This window comes from Ascidia mentula, chromosome 1, assembly GCF_947561715.1.
Source record: "Ascidia mentula chromosome 1, kaAscMent1.1, whole genome shotgun sequence".
In the NCBI taxonomy this organism is placed as follows: Eukaryota; Metazoa; Chordata; class Ascidiacea; order Phlebobranchia; family Ascidiidae; genus Ascidia; species Ascidia mentula.
This window is the reverse complement of record NC_138566.1, coordinates 22901349-22920515: the sequence shown is the minus strand read 5'-3', so window position 1 is coordinate 22920515 and position 19167 is coordinate 22901349. Positions and strand designations below refer to the sequence as shown.

Below are 19167 nucleotides of genomic sequence, written 5' to 3'. Positions count from 1 at the left end.
GAAATATCAAAAGTGCTCATTTTTTCTTAAGCGAAACTTTGCAACTGGTGAAACCCCGCACCCGACGTCGTTTTAATGGATTCCTTTGGTTTATTTTTCTTGTGCTACATCATCACCTCTGACACACGCGACTGATGCATTCCACCCACTATTATAGCGCTTATTATTCCTCGTGCTAAACAAACTCTTCATTGTTGTGAGTTTAAACACGACGTGCCTGGGCAACTCCGATTTATTGTCATAAAAAGGCAAAGCAAACATTCATTGTATTAATGGCATGACTGTTTTCTTAACAAAATATTTGCTTACTGCGTAATGCTATCGTGCCGCCACAGAAAATTTAGAGTCACATGACTATTGTGGGCTCACGTCATGATATTGTACAGTTTTGTAAACCTAGTCAAGCGTATAGTTTTAAAGTTTATCTGTGTCACAACTTAGCAGATAACCAATATCATTTACAGAGGATTCCATTATAATAGTCGATTATCTTTTTAGTGCAAAAAATTTTTTGTCGCAAATAGAGAACACAGTCAGTATTTACGGCTTTAGTATGCGCCTAATTTTAAACGCAAAATGCATAGTTTTGCGTAATTAATGATAAATGGACACAAACAAAGCAATGAACGGTTATAAGGATATACACAATGCTGGCTACAACTGAATCGCTGTGTCGAGAATCCATAAATGTATAACGAACCAATCTTTTTATAAAGTAGTATTTGTGATCTTAAACAATTTCTAGTGGAAATCATATTCAGGAGTTGAATGAACAGCTTTTACTCCGAAATGGGAAAACGGTAAAATAGTTTATGGCGGAATGCCAACGTCTTTTTTCCATTTCATTGTTATCATGTAGTTACAAACTATTTACGTAGCATGCCTTTTGCAAAAGTGAAGTTATACTTTACTCTTGGTGGTTTTGGCTTTGCTCACAACAGCGTACACATCACATGGATTGTCACCGCCATCATCATCATAATCTTGTCCATTGCTGCCACCGACAATGTTTTCAGATTTCTTCTCTTCTGTCAGCTGTGGAGCGTGTGGTGCCATTATCGTGTAGACAGATTCACTTGTGTTTGTTTCTTCTGCCGTGACTCTCACTTCCTTTGTTTTGACAGCAGCGCTGTACATTGATTCGTCTCCTACCTCTTCCTCGTGAACTTTGTCATAACGATTTGACTCAGCTTGATCATTCAATTCGTCCTCGGGTCCACCGTTAGAAAGTGGCTTCTTATCTTCCAGTACTTCCAGCCTGTTTTCGGAGTTTTCCTGGTGTACTTGATCATCAGCGGGGATACTAGGGGTCTTTGGTCGGTTAAACCCAGTTTCCTCGTATGCTTCGGATAGTGGGTTGTCATTGGATACATGTTCATATTTGTGGTCATCTAAAGCTAAACAGGCATTGTTGTCATTCTAAAGATTGATACATGTTGCATTTTAAGCTATTTGTACTGAAGCATATACGGTTAAATTGTTACAAACGGATTTGTACCATTTTCTGTTGCAGGTTCAGCGTTGCCTTGAATGTCAAGTTTTTGCAATCTAAAATACAATTGTTGTAGAAATTTAAAATACAAAAAAATCATACAATTATAGTAACTTTTCTGTGACTTTGAGGACAAGCTTTACCTCTTACATCTGCAAACGAACAAAGTCACGACACCAGCTATTAAAAAAATTGCGCAGATAGCAGATACTGCTATGATAACAGGCAATTCTGAACCTCGTCCTTCACCTACAACAATAAAAACTATGTACGCTACGGAAACCGACAAGATCTAACCTATCTACGTATTTTCTATAATTTGAAATACTTTGTGATATTGCTTGTTCTGCAGAAGTACTTTCGTCAGTTGGTCGCTCACTTTCGTGCACTGTTTGGCTGACGGATGAAGCTAAATATATAGTTTTAGTTACTAATCTAATAAAAAACTAATAAGGATGTACATGAAATACCAGATGTGATCGTTTGACTTTCTCCCTTAAGTTTTGTTGTATCGAAAATCGTGCTCTCGTCTGTTGGTTCTTAGAAACGGAAAGAAACAACAAAAAAGTGGAAATGTCAAATCAATTTCAAATACTTTACCTGTAATATTGCGGTTTACAAATGTTGTTTCTTCGACATAAATACCATTATCTGGGACAGTCGTTGGTGATGAATAGTTCTTGTGTTGCAATTCCAAACTTGTGGTTGCAATATCAACAGCTGAAATAAAAAACTTTGTTTGTGTGTTTAATGCATTATCTGCGATATACAACAAAAGTTGGACAAAACGAAGACATAACTTTTTTAGGTTTTGTATTAAAAAACCTACTTTGTCGAACAGTTGAAAGTTGATGCAATGTTATTGTTATTTTTTCATCTACATTGCTTGCAGACACAGTTGTCGTTGTGATGGAAGTTTTTGCGTCTAAAGATAGATATGATTTTGTTTTTATTCCCAATTTTTATTTAATTTTTGCCAAAAAATTTCCGAAAATATTGAAATTTAAATGTTTGTGTTTTCTTAGCATTTAGTCTACAAAAGCGAGACTAAATTCATAAAGTAGGTTGTACCCATTGTTATCATCGTTTGACAAACATATCTTGATGTGTGTGAACAGGAAACATCTCTCCATCTGAATGTTGAATCAGGTTCATAAATCCAGCCCATTATCACACAATTCTCTGGCTCTTTATTTAATCCTTGGTTGTTTGGTTCCCCTGTACTCCACTGTGCTACATCAACACTTGTTCCATCTGTCCACTGAAACTTGTTGGTTCCTGCGATTCTCGTAGCACCGATGTAAAACGAGTAGGGAACATCTAAATAAGGGTTTGTATCTCAAAACATTGTACCAACGTTTTGTAAATTATGTTTAACTAATTCTAATTTTCAACAACGTCAAAGCCACCTGCTGACCTGTGCGCACGCTTAGAATATTAGATTGTGGCACAGTCAGACAGAAGCAAATGTTATTTGAAATAAAAGTAAATTGTTGCGATTGTTTTTGTTTTGTGCATAGAATAGAACAACGATTGACTGTGCAACAAATCACAATTTGTGGCATGTGAATTTTTGCAACAGCTCGAGTGCCATTACCAATTACGCCGTATGCCACGTGATGGGCACCACTGGTCTAAGTACTATAAGTTATCAAATTATATTTGATAGAGATATTTTCGAACATGAGCAGTGGGTGTTATAAAAGGAAAGACATATTTCCCTTCAAAAGGTTATCACTCATCTACCTGTTACATTTATCTTTCCGATAAGAAAGTTGAACACTTGAGTTGTTTTAACATTTGCCACATTAGCATTTCTTGCAGCACATTTACTTTGAGCTTGTGCATAAGAACTGACTTTACTGTATTCGATGTAATACTCGCTACCTTGAAACGGATGCCATGCTTGGGGCTTGGTTTTTAAAACTAAGCAGGAAAATACAAACACTACTATTGCAACCGTGTCTTTAAACATTTCTACTCAGGAGCTTTTTTGGAACGATTGCTCTGCCTTCTGAACCATGCTGAAAACGAATCTGACATAACGTTTGTTCCAACCCACAGACAAGCTAACGTTCCGTACAAGCGTAGGCGAGTCCAAATACTATGTTTCCTTCACCATAACCAAAGGTGTTTCAACCAATATATAGCGATAATGACAATTTTGTCAAGCAATAATCATTAGATGCGGTCAGGTTTGTTTACTTGCATCTTCTTGCCAAATACACGTCTAGAGTCCTTGTCAACAACTTTTTGTTTTTGACAGTTCATCCTTGATTTACACGGTTTTAAATATTGAGTGAAAATCTTAATCTAAATCAACCAAAAGTTGTTGTAACTATGACGCTTATCCGAAGGGAAAGCTACCGATTTAGTTCAAATGCATACAAATAATAAATGTTGTAAAATGTTGGGAAGAAACATTTGCATATTAACTTTTCTGTTTCCGTGTATAATCAAGTTTTTCGCAACTGAATTGTAAATTTGCTTTCTGGTTTTTAGTCAATGACAAACGACTTTGTTGTACATATTGTTACATCAATGATCATAAGTTATAACTGGATAAGGGGCAAAACATAGAAAAGCAAATAGCGATTAAATAAAGGTTCAGAACGCAAATAGTATAACTCAATACAGTTTTTCACGTACATTTGTAAAACTCGAAACAACATCCCTACTCTTATAAGAGGAGAAGCCTAAATGTCAATTGCGTTTATGTGACTTAATACTGTGCAATATAACACCGCGGATCCAATGTTCAAGGTTGGATGTAACAAGGAAGGTTCGGATTATTAATTTTTTTCTAAAACTATAAACAATATAACTTTGCAAAATTCAACACATATTTCGCAATGTTAAAAAAAAAATTCACGAATAAACACAGTTCAAGACAAATAGTGTAATTATTCGATCTGTGAACATTGATGTTTTTCAAATATTGTATTTGCTGCATTTGCAGTTTTTTAGATACCCTTGCTTTTGTCAACCACAGAATACAACTCAGCAATATTTTCATCGTCATCACTTTCCTCGACAATGCCAACATCTGTTTTACTTTCCGGACTTATTTCTATTTGTGGGACATGTGGTGCCATTGAGAGATAAACAGATTCAACTGGATGGTCTTCCTCTGCATTTTTTATACCTGATTTATCAACAACGCTGTACATAGCTTCTCCTTCCACTTTATTGTGGATCTGGTCGTAGAAGGTGACATCAACAACTGCTGGTATCGGTGATTTCACTTCATCGTACGGGTTCATGTCGTCACCTGCAGGATTCTTATGTTGCAATTCAACATCGTATTTAGTAGACATGAATTGTTTTCCGTTTTGTTTGGGTGGTATAGAACTGTGGGCTTTCATAGGTAATTTGACGTCATCATAGTGGCTCTTGCCCACGTTGGGCTGATTCATTGAATCTGCTGGTGTTTGGTTGGTCTCTTTCACTTCGCTGTACGTGTGGTTGTTGTCTGTTGGACTGCTGGCCGCCTCCGCTTGCGTGAACGCAGTTTCTTGTTGTGTAGCGTACAGCGGGTTGTTAACTGTTTGTGGTTTACAGTCTTGATTTTCTGAACCTGAAAAATTTAAATGAACTTTAAATGCATCCCAACCTTTGCAGGTTTTAAGTAACTTGTCGCGAAATTGCAAAAAAATCTGCAAATATCTAATGTTACACCAGCAAATACCAAACAAGATGCTTGTACCATTTTCGGCTGAATGTTCAGTATCGCCAGGAATGTTAGCTTTTTTCAACCTGAAACGAATAATTTACCGTGTGTTGTAAAAGTTTCCACTGTGTAAACTCTTACCTCCTACACCTTCGAACTAACAGGACGATAGTGACTACTACCACAGCAACAACACACCCACCAGAGGCTGCTATGATGATTGGCAACAGTTCCGTGATTATGTCTTGGCCTGTATAATACAGTTTAGCACTATGAATGTCCATGAGTTTTACGTCAATTTTAAACGATGTCAAGTTTGATTACAGAGACATTGGTAAACAAACAATGTGGTTTAAACCTAAGAAATTACTAAGTTATTTCACGTGTCGTACTTTCCCCATAGGGCTGATTTGTTTCAAACACCAAAGTCGAAAATGATGATTCTGTTTGAAAAAGTATAAAATGTTTACTAACAAATGTTTAAGTACACGAACAACAATAAATGGTCGCAAGAATTTACCTGCCGGCATATTGTATGAAGTTGTCTGTTCCATTGTCGAAGTGAATTTTGCGGATTCGACGACTAGTGTGGTGTAGGAAGGGCCTACAAAAATGTGTATGCCAATCTTTTCCTTGTAATTATTTTATTATTACAAAACGCATGTTGGTAATAGATTGTACCTTGCCCTTCCCTCGTTGTATGGAGGAAGTGATTTAGTGGCGCTGTGCTCAAATTCATGTTTGTATCTGTTGAAATATGTACTTAATTTATGTTGAGAAGTAAATAGTCAGGTTATTGAACAAATGCGACTAATGTGTGAATTACCTGTTGCGAATTTATCTGTAGACCGTTTTGTTTCCAAATCAACAGTTGGTGAACTAGTCGTTCTAGTATTGTTTTCGTTTCGTGCATTGAGGTTTGTTGCTAAATCTGTGGCTATCTATACGCTATCACCGTTCTGAACGTACTTACTTTGATGTAGGTACATGGTAATTTACATTTACCAACCGCTAAATTGTTTATGTCGGCCTTTGGTAAATTATACGTTTTGATGCCGACCCGGCATTTGACAAAGGCAAGAAGGGAACCCTATGTTCACTAGAGACATCGAAAAAAACGTCTCCAGAAAAAGGTCCTAAATCAGATTACCCATTTTGGGGAACCGATCCTAATGTTTAAAGAACGTACATAATCGTAGAAGAAATTATATTTGTAACTTACTCTTTATAATAGAAGGAAGTGAGCGCATGGCAGTGGATTTTGCTTCAACCGCGGTGCTTTTCAGGGTTGTAAGAATTGTTGTGAATTCTGTTTTTGTTAAACGAAAAACAGACATTGTTTATGGTGGAACAACTTCATATGTTCATTACGCTGCTTTAGTATTCAGCAAATTAAACTAAAAATCTGTAAATAAGTAATGAACAGGAGGCGAGAAGTGTCTGTACCAAATAACGTTCGTCAAATGTTAAACATCGAGAATAAATGAATTTCCAATGTTATAGAATAACTTTAAATGTGAATAGGTTCTACTTTGGATGCGATGGCTCTGTTACCTCCTGCTAATAAACAGAGTAAAGATAGTTATTGTAGTGTTTGTGTTTCAATGATATCCCATGTATAAACGTTTAGCCCATGAGTGCCACCATGCGACTGTGTTGGTAACTGTTTGTTTTCTGTTCATTGTATTACACGATCTGGAGTCTGACGTGTGCCGGTGTTTTAGGCAGCTTAGTTAAATCTAGAGCCGAAACGCTACAGTTATAGTAAAAGTTGATTTATTGGATCTTTTGATGTTGTTGTCCCTACACACCTCATTCAAATTTTCATGAAGTATATAGTATCGACACAGCATGTCAAAAAATTGTCTCACCTATCCACAGTTTTTGACAAACATATCTTAATGTATATGAACAGGCAACATCTCTCCATCTCAATGTTGAATCAAGTTCATAAATCCAGCCCATTATCACACAATTCTCTGGCTCATCATTTAATCCTTTGTGGGTTGGTTCCCCTGTACTCCACTGAGCTACATTGACGCTTGTTCCATCTGTCCACTGAAAATTGTTGGTTCCTGTGACTCTCGTAGCACCGATGTAAAACGAGTATGGATTATCTGCAGAAAATCGTGAATAATATACTTTATTGCACAATTGTACTGCAAAAAATAACATTCAAAACCATTGATCGTTCTTTGGAAGCAAAAAGTGGTAGAAAACACAACACATTAAGCTGTTTGTGGTCAAAAAAACCTAACAACAATTGTAAAAAGTACTGTAGGTAAAGGATAAAATTCGAATAAAATGTTCGGAATTCACAAAACACTACCAACACACATTTTTTTGACCTATCAGGTCTCATCAGTGTGGTTGGTGACGAGCATGATCTTGTCGGTTAACTAGCCAGACACATGGAATTTTACTTTTGCAGTAAACGTCGATTCGCAGGATACCAAACTGGACATAAACCACAGCTGGTCATTATGGAATCTCACTGATCATTACGGCTTACTAGCTTGTACTGACTACATATCATACGTACAAAAAACGTGCAAATTGAAAATGACTATAAACAAACTGTTCAGTAATATTGCAATAATCTTTACCTGTTACATTTATTTTTCCGACAAGAAAGTTGAATACTTGAATTGTTTTAACATTTGCCACATTAGCATTTCTTGCAACACATGCACTTTGAGCTTGAGCATAAGAACTGGCTGCACTATATTCGATGTAATACTCGTAATCTTTAAACCGGTGCCAGGTTTGGCCACTAACTTCCAAAGCCAAAATTAAAAAAACAAAGCTCAAAATTGCCATTGATTTCATACCCGACCCGGTTAATACAAACCTGTAATAGAAAAGTAAATAACTCATTTGTAAGAACACTTTTTGCTTAATGCAGAACTTCTACCTACAAACTCTGTTCAATACACATAAGCACTCAATGCAGCTTTCTCCCCACGATGTTTCTAAGTGTGCGCGTAACTTGACCTTTTCGCTCAGTGTCTTTGTTCTCGTTCTCTCTCCTTAGCTTAAGGCCGTGCGGTATTTATAATGTAAACGAAATGAGAAAAAATACGAATATGACAGATTATTAAAAACGTCGATGTGAAATTAAAACCCAAAGCCGATTTTCACATATGTCAGAGATTAACCCATATGTCGGAGAGAGCGAAGTGATTAACCCAAAATACCATATGCGCATTTTCGCGGCATAAATGCAATACACAAAGAATAAAAGTTTTGCTGCAAACCTAACAAATTTCACTGAAATTCCTAGTGTACCTGTTTTAACATTTTCGTAATTGCTGGAAGCTCTTTGTGATATTTCACAGTAAGATGCTTCCTGTTGTTCGTGTTTCATCTTCATTTGTGCGTTTGTGTCACATATTTTTAATCTTCTGCAGGACAAGATACCAAACTAAGTGAGACTGTGTTGGGTTTTAGCCGGTACACCGAATATGACTTACTGCCGGAGTTTACATACGGCAAAGAAACTAGCAAAGTTGATGATCAACGAAAGTACAGGAACTGCTGATACAGTGCAGGCACCTACATAAAATATACCGCTGTTTTGCGTTTTAACAACGTGTGTTTCTGGTAATAGAGATGATATCATGCATTGGATGTGAAAAGTTGATGAAGTTGTCACAACTCGATATGTGTCTGTTCCAGCTACTTTCGGTTGATGGGTGGTATAACAACAGTTGTAGATACAGGTACTAAAAGTAAAAAAAATGGTCAAAATAATTTTTGCACTTAGCTTTCAGAATGTGATATGCGTCAAACAGAAAAAGTTGATTTTTTTTCGGTCGCTATTTTTACGAAGGTTTTTTCACCAATTGATTGGAATTTACTTTCTGTTGTAGCGGATTAATCTGCTCTGTTCCTTTCGTTGATTCTGCTACTTTTGTCGATTTTGTCTCTTTTGTTGATTCGGTTCCTTTCGAAAATTCTTTCTTACTGCGATTCTGTGAAATAATTTGTTTTTTTCGTAAAACAAACTCGATATTTTGTTTTTGTTTGAGTTTGCAACAATACACATAGTTGGTATTTAACTGTCTGCCTAAAACCGAATTACAAAAAGTTAAGCACAAAAGTGAACCAAATATTATCCCATCCTTGATTTACACGGTTTTCAATGTGAAGTAAAATGTAAATCTTAATCGACCAAAAGAGTGTTGTAACTATGACGCTTATCCGAATATCGTTCACGGTGGGAAAGCTACCGATCTAGTTCAAATGCATACAAATAATAAATGTTGGAAAATGTTGGAAAGAAATATTTGCATATTAACTTTGACTTTTCTGTTTCCGAGTGTTCTCACCTGAATGTAAATTTGTTTTTTGGTTTATAACGACTTTGTTATCCGTATTGTTACATCAATAATCATAAGTAATAACTGGATCAAGGGCAATACATAGAAACGCACATAACGATTAAAATAAGGTTCAGAACGCAAATAATATAACTCAATACAGTTTTCACGTACATTTATAAAACTCGAAACAACATCTTTACTCTTATAAGAGAAGAAGCCTAAATGTTAGTTGCGTTTATGTGACTCAATATTGCGCAATATAACACCATGGATCCAATGTTCAAGGTTGGATGTAACAAGGACGGTTCGGATTATTTATAACTTGAGTGAGGTGTACAATCGTATAGAGGACAATTACTCCAGTTTTTAATGGTTCTTACACTATTTTTGTATCTTACGATTTCAACGTTGTTCACAATTGCTTATTTTACTACGCGTCTGTGACGTACTCGGACTGAAGAGTTTGTCTGGCACAATATAGCTCCGTAAATAAACATGATTCGTTACTGTTGATATTGTTTGGTAATATTTTCCACTGAGTACGTGGGAAAAATGATATGACGCAAGATTAGGGGGCCGAGAAAAAAAAACATGTTGTGGTCCGCGGCCAAAACCGTTTGGGAAATCCTGCTAGCACGCTGCGGAATTCAACACAAATATCTCTAAATAAAAAATTAAAATTCACGAATAAACACAGTTCATGACAAATATAGTAATTGTTGTCACTACCATTACAATCTGGAACAAATATTTACATTCGATCTGTGAATATTTATGTTTACCAAATGTTCTACTTGCTGAATTTTCAGTTTTCTAGATACCCTTGCTTTTGTTAACCACAGAATACAACTCGGCAATATTTTCATCGTCATCACTTTCCTCGACATTGCCAGCATGTATTTTACTTTCCTTGAATTTTTCTTTTTTTGCAACCTGTGGAGCCATTGAGAGGTAAACAGATTCAACTTGATGGCCTTCCATTGCATTTTTTACACCTGATTTATCAACAACGCTGTACATAGCTTCGCCTTCCACTGTGTTCTGGATCTGGTCGTACAAGTCGACATCAACAACTGCTCGTATCGGTGGTTTCACCTCATCGTACGGGTTCATGTCGTCATTTGTAGGATTCTGATGTTGCAATTTAGCAACGTTTTTAGTAGACATGGGTTGATTTCCGTTTTGTTTGGGTGGTATAGAACTGTGCGCTTTCATAGGAGGTTTGACATCATCATAGTGGCTTTTGCCTACGTTGGGCTGATTCAGTGTTTCTGCTGGTGTTTGGTGGGCCTCTTTCACTTCGCTGTACGTGTGGTTGTTGTCTGTTGGACTGCTGGCCGCCTCCGCTTGCGTGAACGCAGTTTCTTGTTGTGTAACGTACAGCGGATTGTCAACTGATTGTGGTTTGCAGTCGCGATTTCCTAAACCTGAAGAAATTTAATGAACATTAAATGCAACCAAACTATTCAACGTTTTAAATAACTTGTCACGAAATTGCAAAAAAATCTGCAAAAATCTAATGTTACGCCAGCAAATACCAGCAAACAAGATGCTTGTACCATTTTCGGCTGAATGTTGAGCGTCACCAGAAATGTTGGCTTTTTTCAACCTAAAACGAATAATTTACCGTGTGTTGTAAAAGTTTCCACTGTGTACACTCTTACCTCCTACACCTTCGAACTAACAGGACGATAGTGACTATTACCACAGCAACAACACACCCACCAGAGGCTGCTATGATGATTGGCAACAGTTCTGTGATCATGTCTTGGTCTGTATTATAAAGTTTCTCAGTATGAATGTCCATGAGTTTTACGTTAATTTTTAACGCTGTCAAATCTGATCACATTGGTAAACAAACATCAATGTACTTTAAAGCTATTTTTTATACGAAATTTCTGTATACTTAAAATACTTTGTGTTGTTGTTTGTTCCAATGTCGTAGTTTCGCCATTGGGCTGATATGTGTTAAGGACAAATGTCGAAAAGGATGATTCTGTTAAAAACAGTATAAAAAGCCCAATAACAAATCTTGAAGTACACGATTGAGAACAACAATAATAAGTTGCAAGAATATACCTGCAGGCATGTTGTTACTAGTTGTCTGTTCCAATGTCGAATTGAGTTTCGCTGTTTCGAGGACAAGGATGGTGTAGAAAGGGTCTACGAAAAATATGTTCTAATCTCTTCTTTCTTATTATTACTATTATAATATTTTTGTAAAGCACAACATTGTACCTTGCTCTTCCCTCGTTGTATGGAGGAAGTGATTTTGTGGTTTTGTTTCCGGAATCATGTTTGTATCTGTATAAATATAAATATATTTATTTATGTTGAAGTGTATGAACAAAGGTAATAAAAAACTATTGTCAAGTTATTGAACTGATGCAACACATATGTTATAAGTGATGAATTACCTGTTGCAACGTTATCTGTAACCCGTTTTGTCTGCGTATTAACCGCTGGTGAACTAGTCGCTCCGGTATTGTTTTCGTTTCGTGCATTCAGGTTTGTCGTCGCAACATATGTGGCTGTTTTTTTAAACAAAGGTAATGAAAAACTATTGTCAAGTTATTCAACTGATGCGTCACATGTTTTATAAGTGATAAATTACCTGTTGCGAATTTATCTGTTGCGAGTTCTGTCTGCGAATTAACCACTGGTGAACTAGTCGCTCCAGCACTGTTTTCGTTTTGTGCATTCAGGATTGTCGTTGCGTCATCTGTGACTATTTTGCAAAAATATATATACGCTATCACCGTTTTGAACGTACTGACTTCGCTGCAGGTACATGATAATTTACGTACAGTAAAATCGTTTAGGTGGGCCTTTGATAAATTATACCGATTTGATCCAAGCGTATCCCGCGCTTAAAAAAGGCAACGCGGGTCGAAAAACAGTTAACTCGAGTTTGCCAGATAGATTGGAAAAAACGTCATCCTCAGAAAAACGATTGTAGAACAAACCATATTTTGCATTTTAAACGTACTGTTAATGGAAGTAGAAAGTTTCATGGCTGTTGATAGTAGTTCAGCCGCGGTGCTTTTCGGTGTTGTAATGGTTGTAATGGATTGTGTTGTCGCTAAACGAAAAGCAGACTTGGGTTTTAACTGAAACAATTCATATGAATAATATAATGCTTTATTAATCAGCAAATTAAACCAAGAATCTGTACAAAAGTGACATAAAAATAAGCGTAAATTTAATAAATAAGTTTGCTTTGGATCTTTTGGTGTTGATGACACAATATATCATTCAAAAAGAAATAAGTTATAATTATCGGTGCAACATGTCACACAGGTTCTCGTACTTATCTTAGTTTTTTGACAAATATATCTTGAGGAATATGAACAGGGAACATCTCTCCATCTAAATGTTGAATCAAGTTGATAAACCCAACCCATTATCACACAATCCTCATTTCCTCCAGAGTTGTTTGGTTCCCCTACACCGCCACCCCACTGTGCTACATCAACACTCGTTCCATCTGTCCACTGAAACTTGTTGGTGTCTGTGACTCTCGTAGCACCAATGTAAAACGAGTAGGGAACGTCTGTTGTACAAAATGTTTACATTATTTTGAGATATTAGTGTCGTTTTTCAAGTAAATTTATTTACATAGATAATTATTATTTACATAGATAATTATCATAATTAGGTAATATTGATTCAATCTCAAAACATTATAAAAACAAAATTTTAATCTTTCAAGTGTATTTGTATGTATAGTTCAACACAGCGATCTTGCAAACAACTCAGGTTTAGAAAAAAATATTTCGCCTAAAGGTATCATCAGTTTCTTAACGCGAAACGCGGCGTAGGTACGTACGGAAGTTTAAAAAATAAAAAGTATAAAATGGTCAGTCTTTAAAATAACGAAAAAATATCAATAAAAATTTGATTAAACTAAATAGGGCTCGGCCCATCTGTTCTGCCAAATAATTTTTTGCTTCGAGTTGCTTCTGCCGAGTTCGAGCGCTCACATCGGTGTCATAGCCAGAGGTTTTTTTGAAAGTCCCACCTTTAGATTTAGCATCCCAGTCCTGTTTAGTTTGATCAAAATTTTTTTAAAATTTTTTCGTTATTTTGAAGACCAGCCATTTCATACTTTCTATTTTTTGAACTTCCTGATACGTACCTACACCGCTTTTTTTGTTTCTATTTTTGAACAAACTGTTTGCAAGATCGCTGTGTTGACTTAACACAGAAATACATATGGTAATACGGTGCGCGATCGACAACCTGTCAGGGGACCTTGGTTCTAACTGATCCAAATTAGTTTATTATTCTGCAAACACAATTTTAATATTTCAAAAATTGTATATTAATTTTTTTTGATTTCGCGTAGATCTACCTGTTACACTTATCTGTCCAATAAGGAAGTTGAACACTTGAGATGTTTTAACATTTGCTACAGTAGCATTTCTTGCAGCACATCCACTTTGAGCTTGAGCATAAGAACTGACTGCATTGTATTCAATGTAATACTCTTCACTTTGAAACTGTTGCCACGATTGACCACCAACTTTTAGGCTCAAAATTTCAAGAACAAAAATCACAACTACAGCTAATTCCATTACTAGAACTTGTTGATTCATTACTGTTGAAAGGGTAATGTAAAACAATGGTGACAAAACTTGCATAGCACTAACTTCCACCCACGTGAAAGTATCTTTAAGTCAAATTTTGCCATGACGTGGTAAACACGTGACACCTGCTTGAGCAAACGTCATATTTATAACTATATATGGAGAGATAACGTTACACCATACAGCCCCGCGAAAGTATAGCGGTTACGCTGTGGAAGTGGAGGTGGATGCACAAGGTTTTGACATGACACTTTAACTGTCACATAGTTCCAATTATATCTTAACCAGGCCAAAATACAAAAAAACAACACCTAATTTACGCACAACAACAAGACCTTCATTTATTGCACTAATTTCCTCTTTATTATTTTTTTGTATGCTGAACGGATTCCTTTTGTGACACACTTTTATATCTGTCTTATTGCTTATCTTTTGTAAAGTGCTGGTGCTTTAATAAAGTTTAAAATAATCTATAGCACATCACTGCCAATTTCCTTTAGTTCATCACTGTAAACGACTTGCCAGCTTTATACAAAATCCCATATACAAACTGGCTAGGCGGGATCAAGCGCCATTGTGCAGGCATTGGCACACTACTGTTGACAACACAAAAACTGGAGAACACAACAACACCAATATGTTTTATCCTACTTAACCACATGAACCTGGTCTGTGTGTCACCTGCATTTACATTTCACAGAAAGTCGTTATATGCCTAAAATATGCGGGTGATAAACTATAAAAGCAATGTTACTTCAAGGTAACTCTACAAACACCCTGAATAAACGTAGTGTCCAGATTTGCGATACAATTTCATGGCAGAAAACAGACTAACGCAATACATGAGATAGTGCAACAACTTTCAATCATTCAACTTCCGTCTACATTAAGGCATCTATTGTCAGTGTACGGCCTACCAGCTCTGTATGTTATCACTTGCGTGTAGGACACTGCTGTTTCCGGCATATAGGTTGAAAATACTCTCAACACTACATTACTATAAAGATAGCTTGATCGCAGTGAAGGAAAGCTGAAATTGTTCAGTTTTAAGTGCTTATTTTCTTTATTTGCCAAATAAACCTACTTTGTTTGGTAACCACATGTATGCGTTGTTCCAAATGTCCAGTTGAAAAACTTGGAAAACTGTTGTTAATATTGTTAGCAGGAATTAACAATAGTTTTGTTTACACGGCAACATATATTTATCTTTGGAAAGGTCTTTAGAAACCATGCAACATACAAGTTTTTAAACCCAAGCCACTATCACTTGTTTCCTCCAGTGTTGGTTGCTTCCGCTTTCCGCAACTACACTGTGCTACATCATCACTTGTCCCGTCTGTCTACTGAAATCTGTTGGTGCCAATGAATCTCGTAGCACCGACGTAAAAGAATCAGAGAAAGTTTTGGCGACACACATTATTGGAAATCTGATCCAGCATAAAGTTGCATATCTTATTTGTATTAGCAGTTTCCACCCTTACCGAAATTGAAATGCTACCGGTTGCACTTAATTTTTTCTACATTAAACAGTTTCTACATTAGCATTTATTGGAGCACATCCACTTTGAGTGTCAATAAGAACTGACTGCACTGTATTCGATCTAATACTCATCACCTTTTAACTGGATCCAGGTTTAAGCTTTGGCGCTCATAACGAAACAGGAAACCAGGCAGTCCATATTTTTGCTCCATTGCGAAGAAGAGTTTATCAACCAAGTAATCGTTTGTTGTTTAAAACTTTTGAACTCGTATTGTAACATAGACTAGGTTGATATACTCCCACATGGTTGACAATAAATCAATTTGGGAAAGATTATTTATTCACTGCCTTACTAACAATACGAGTGGAGTGAAATTGTACCATCTGCTCGAACATGTATGTCATAAATCTATTACAGCTCACAAAAATATGTACATTCCTGCATATGGTTTCGTCATTTGCACGTGAGCAACTTTCGTTACAACCTGTGATCCAATCAACTCCACCTCCGTTGCGACATTAATGGCCTACACGTTATTGCTCCGTGTCACTGAGTCACACATCATGCTATTAATACTGTCACAATAGAGACGTTTTGTCCATACGATAAAATATTCAAACTAATGGAACATTTATTACTACCAAACGCATACGTCATATAGTTTATTGTGGAAATGTTGTTTAATGTGGATTTAATATAGAGTTTTCACACTACAACAATGAACAATAAACCATCTTGTGCATTTGCAGAGCAATATATGCAACTCGTGATACAGTTGGTTGGGAACTTTAGTTATTTATGTCGCGTGGTAAACAGTAAACTTTGCTATGTAGAAAATATTTCGTATGTTGATTGGTGGGAGTCTGTTACTTTCGGTTTTGCAATGCTCCTAGTTGCTGCAACCATCCCAGAATCGGTCACAATTCCTGAAAACAATTGTTTTCGGTTTAAACCCACCAAATCTCTCTGAAATTCCTAATGTACCTGTCTCGACATTTTCGTAATTGCGGGAAGCACTTTGTGATATTTCACAGTAAGGTGCTTCCTGTTGTTTGTGTTTCATCTCCATTTGTGCGTTTGTTTCGCATATTTTCAATCTTCTACAGGACATGAACCCCAATTAAGTGAAAATATATCGGTTTACAGCCTTTACACAGAACTTGACTTACTGCCAAAGTTTCCATAGAGCAAAGAAGCTCGCAAAGTTAGTGACCAACAAAAGGACAAGAATTACTGTGGGTGCAGTGCAGTCGCCTGCAGAAAAGAAATCAGTAAGTTTAAGCGATCTGATTTTAAAAACTACCCCACGATATACTACTGACCGCGGTTTTGTGCCCTGAAAGCGTGTGTTTCTGGTGATGATGCTGAGGTCATGGATTTATGCTGAATAGTTGATGAAGCTGATACAACCCGAGATGTGTCTGATTCGACGACTTTCTGTTTTAATGTGCTGCTCGGTGTCGAAACGATAGATGTAGATGCAGGTACTACAGTTAAAATGCCCAGGTCAAAATTAATTTTCATTTGGCACCTGGCGTTGACAATGTAGCATATATAAAAGCGAATGGGACTGGCCACTGTGAACATAAGCTTTAAGCCACAGCACTTCATACAAAACGAAAGTTAAACACCAGAGAAGACAAAAATGAATTTTGTTTTTGTTTTACTAGGCCTACACTCCATTTTGTCAACAATTTTGTAAGTTTAGAAAAAGTTTGTGTGGTAATTTTTCAAAAATTTTAGAAATTGTTGACAAATGTTGACGAGAAATAGTCCGAATTTCTGAACAAGGGCACTACCAGAAGCTTATGCGTCAAATTGCTGAGGTTTTTTACCAACTGTTGAAAAATTACTTGTCATGGAATGTTCTGTTTCTTTTGAAGATGATGCCCCTTTTTTGTTTCTGTTCCTTTTGTTGATCCTGCTCCTTTCGTTGATTCTGTTCCTTTTGTAAATAATAAAAAGATTCGGTTCGATTGTTCGAATCTGCAAATTAACTTACTACCTTACATAAAACAAACTTGACTTTTTTGTTGGAGTGCGTAAAACAATTTGCAAAAGTTAGTTTCTAACAACGCACATGGTTTGTATACCTGCCATGCTTGACATCTTATCACAAATGCAATCTGTTGTTGCAGTGGTACACGGAGTGGCTGTGATGGGAGTAGTCAGTCCTGCAAGATGCAAAACAATTGGTTCTAACGCTAAACATTGCAACCGCGTTTATAATACAATTGTTAGACGCATAAATCTACTTTGAATGTAATATTTAGAAAATAATTTTCCTTAATCAGCAACATTTATCTTCGCAAACTATGTTGTAATTAGGCATATTTTATTGTGTTTTTACCTGACCGTCGCTGACAAATATATCTTGATGTTTGTGAAAGTAGTGCGTGGTAGTCAACCGAAACGTAATCAGTGAAATACAACTAGTAGAATAGGCAATTGATGAGTTAAAATTGGTGTACCGGTCAATCGTTGACAAATATATCTTGATGTGTATGTACAAGGAATATCTCTCCATCTGAACGTTGAATCAAGTTCATAAACCCAACCCATTATCACACAATCCTCATTTCCTCCGGAATTGTTTGGTTCCCCTGTAAACCACTGTGATACATCAACACTTGTGCCATCTGTCCATTGAAACCTGTTGGTGTCTGTGACTCTTGTAGCACCAACGTAAAACGAGTAGGGAAAGTCTAAATAAAAAGTAAATTGGACTGATATAAATTCGAACAGAGGCAATGGTTTTATGTCATATTTGAGCTTTGGTTTGTAAAACTAAACATGATTTGACATATTCTAAATAGGAAACAAGGACCTATTTACCTGTTACATTTATCTTTCCGATAAGAAAGTTGAACACTTGAGTTGTTTTAATATTTGTCACATTAGCATTTTTTGCAGCACATCCACTTTCAGCTTGAGCGTAAGTACTGGCTGCAATATATTCGATGTAATACTCGTAACCTTGAAACTGGTGCCAGGTTTGAGCGCTGACATGTACAAATCCAAAATAACTCAGGCAAATAAGCTCAAGCATTTTTAAACAGTACATATTGTAATCTACCCAATCAATACTGATGGCAAGTTTGTAACCTAGTAACCAATACACTGAAGTTATTTACGCTGACTACTTTAAGATTTCAATCACATAACAAATATTACTTTAGTGTCTCACCAACAACACGCGAAGGAAACTTTCACACGTCTAAAAGGCAATATCTCAATGTATGATGTCTTCACTGTTGTCAGCAACTAACCACACAGCAGCTCTTCCCACTGGAGCCTACGCATTATTTTTCTCTTTCCACAAAACAACAACTTCTGTATATACGGTCAATAGTTCTCATAAAACTCATCAGAATGTATAGATATTAGTTTTGTTGTTGGACTGCTAACTGTATTTGATAATAATTGCTACTGAGAATACTGAATTTGTAATAACATCATAATATATACCCTGTTCGGATCTCATCATACCGTAATGTTTTTATTTCTCAAGAGATTTTGTTGAAAGTTTGTAAGAGTTATCCAAAACAGAATCGTTGGTTTAGAAATGTTAAACTGTATTGCATTTCGACGTATATCTTCCAGTTGATAT

The 19167-nt window shown here is 36.3% G+C and overlaps 2 protein-coding genes across 5 annotated transcripts; both read right to left on the bottom strand.

Moving 5' to 3' along the window:
• Window positions 1-255: 255 nt before the first annotated feature.
• LOC145908050 (uncharacterized) lies at window positions 256-4846 on the bottom strand. 4 transcript variants are annotated; one of them, XM_082995231.1, is made up of 9 exons: window positions 4638-4846; window positions 2564-2812; window positions 2322-2417; window positions 2093-2212; window positions 1963-2031; window positions 1821-1901; window positions 1636-1741; window positions 1499-1548; window positions 256-1397 (listed from the first exon to the last, which is right to left on the bottom strand). In XM_082995231.1, the coding sequence occupies exons 1-9, from the start codon at window positions 4807-4809 to the stop codon at window positions 901-903; spliced, it is 1440 nt and encodes a 479-aa protein (XP_082851357.1). In that variant the 5' UTR covers window positions 4810-4846; the 3' UTR covers window positions 256-900. The 4 variants fall into 4 exon arrangements, with proteins under 4 accessions (XP_082851357.1, XP_082851366.1, XP_082851352.1 ...); XM_082995240.1 differs by lacking the exon at window positions 4638-4846 and adding an exon at window positions 3380-3513; XM_082995226.1 differs by lacking the exon at window positions 4638-4846 and adding an exon at window positions 3239-3507.
• Window positions 4847-10148: 5302 nt separating this feature from the next.
• LOC145889903 (uncharacterized) lies at window positions 10149-14085 on the bottom strand. The gene is made up of 11 exons (XM_082980956.1): window positions 13842-14085; window positions 12798-13040; window positions 12477-12569; window positions 12102-12215; window positions 11905-12018; window positions 11726-11791; window positions 11567-11650; window positions 11403-11483; window positions 11152-11260; window positions 11047-11096; window positions 10149-10914 (listed from the first exon to the last, which is right to left on the bottom strand). The coding sequence occupies exons 1-11, from the start codon at window positions 14083-14085 to the stop codon at window positions 10301-10303; spliced, it is 1812 nt and encodes a 603-aa protein (XP_082837082.1). The 3' UTR covers window positions 10149-10300.
• Between the last annotated feature and the right edge of the window lie 5082 nt (window positions 14086-19167).

Coding starts and splice junctions, on each gene's coding strand:
- LOC145889903 (XM_082980956.1), bottom strand. CDS start 14,085: ATGAATCAACAAGTTCTAGTAATGGAATTAGCTGTAGTTGTGATTTTT. Junction 12,570..12,797: donor TTGTCAAAAAACTAAGATAA/GTACGAGAACCT, acceptor CTTTTCGTTTAG/CGACAACACAATCCATTACA. Junction 11,261..11,402: donor GGAACAAACAACAACACAAA/GTATTTTAAGTA, acceptor TTTATAATACAG/ACCAAGACATGATCACAGAA.
- LOC145908050 (XM_082995226.1), bottom strand. CDS start 3,467: ATGTTTAAAGACACGGTTGCAATAGTAGTGTTTGTATTTTCCTGCTTA. Junction 2,813..3,238: donor CGGAAAGATAAATGTAACAG/GTAGATGAGTGA, acceptor ACCCTTATTTAG/ATGTTCCCTACTCGTTTTAC. Junction 2,418..2,563: donor TCAAACGATGATAACAATGG/GTACAACCTACT, acceptor ATCTATCTTTAG/ACGCAAAAACTTCCATCACA.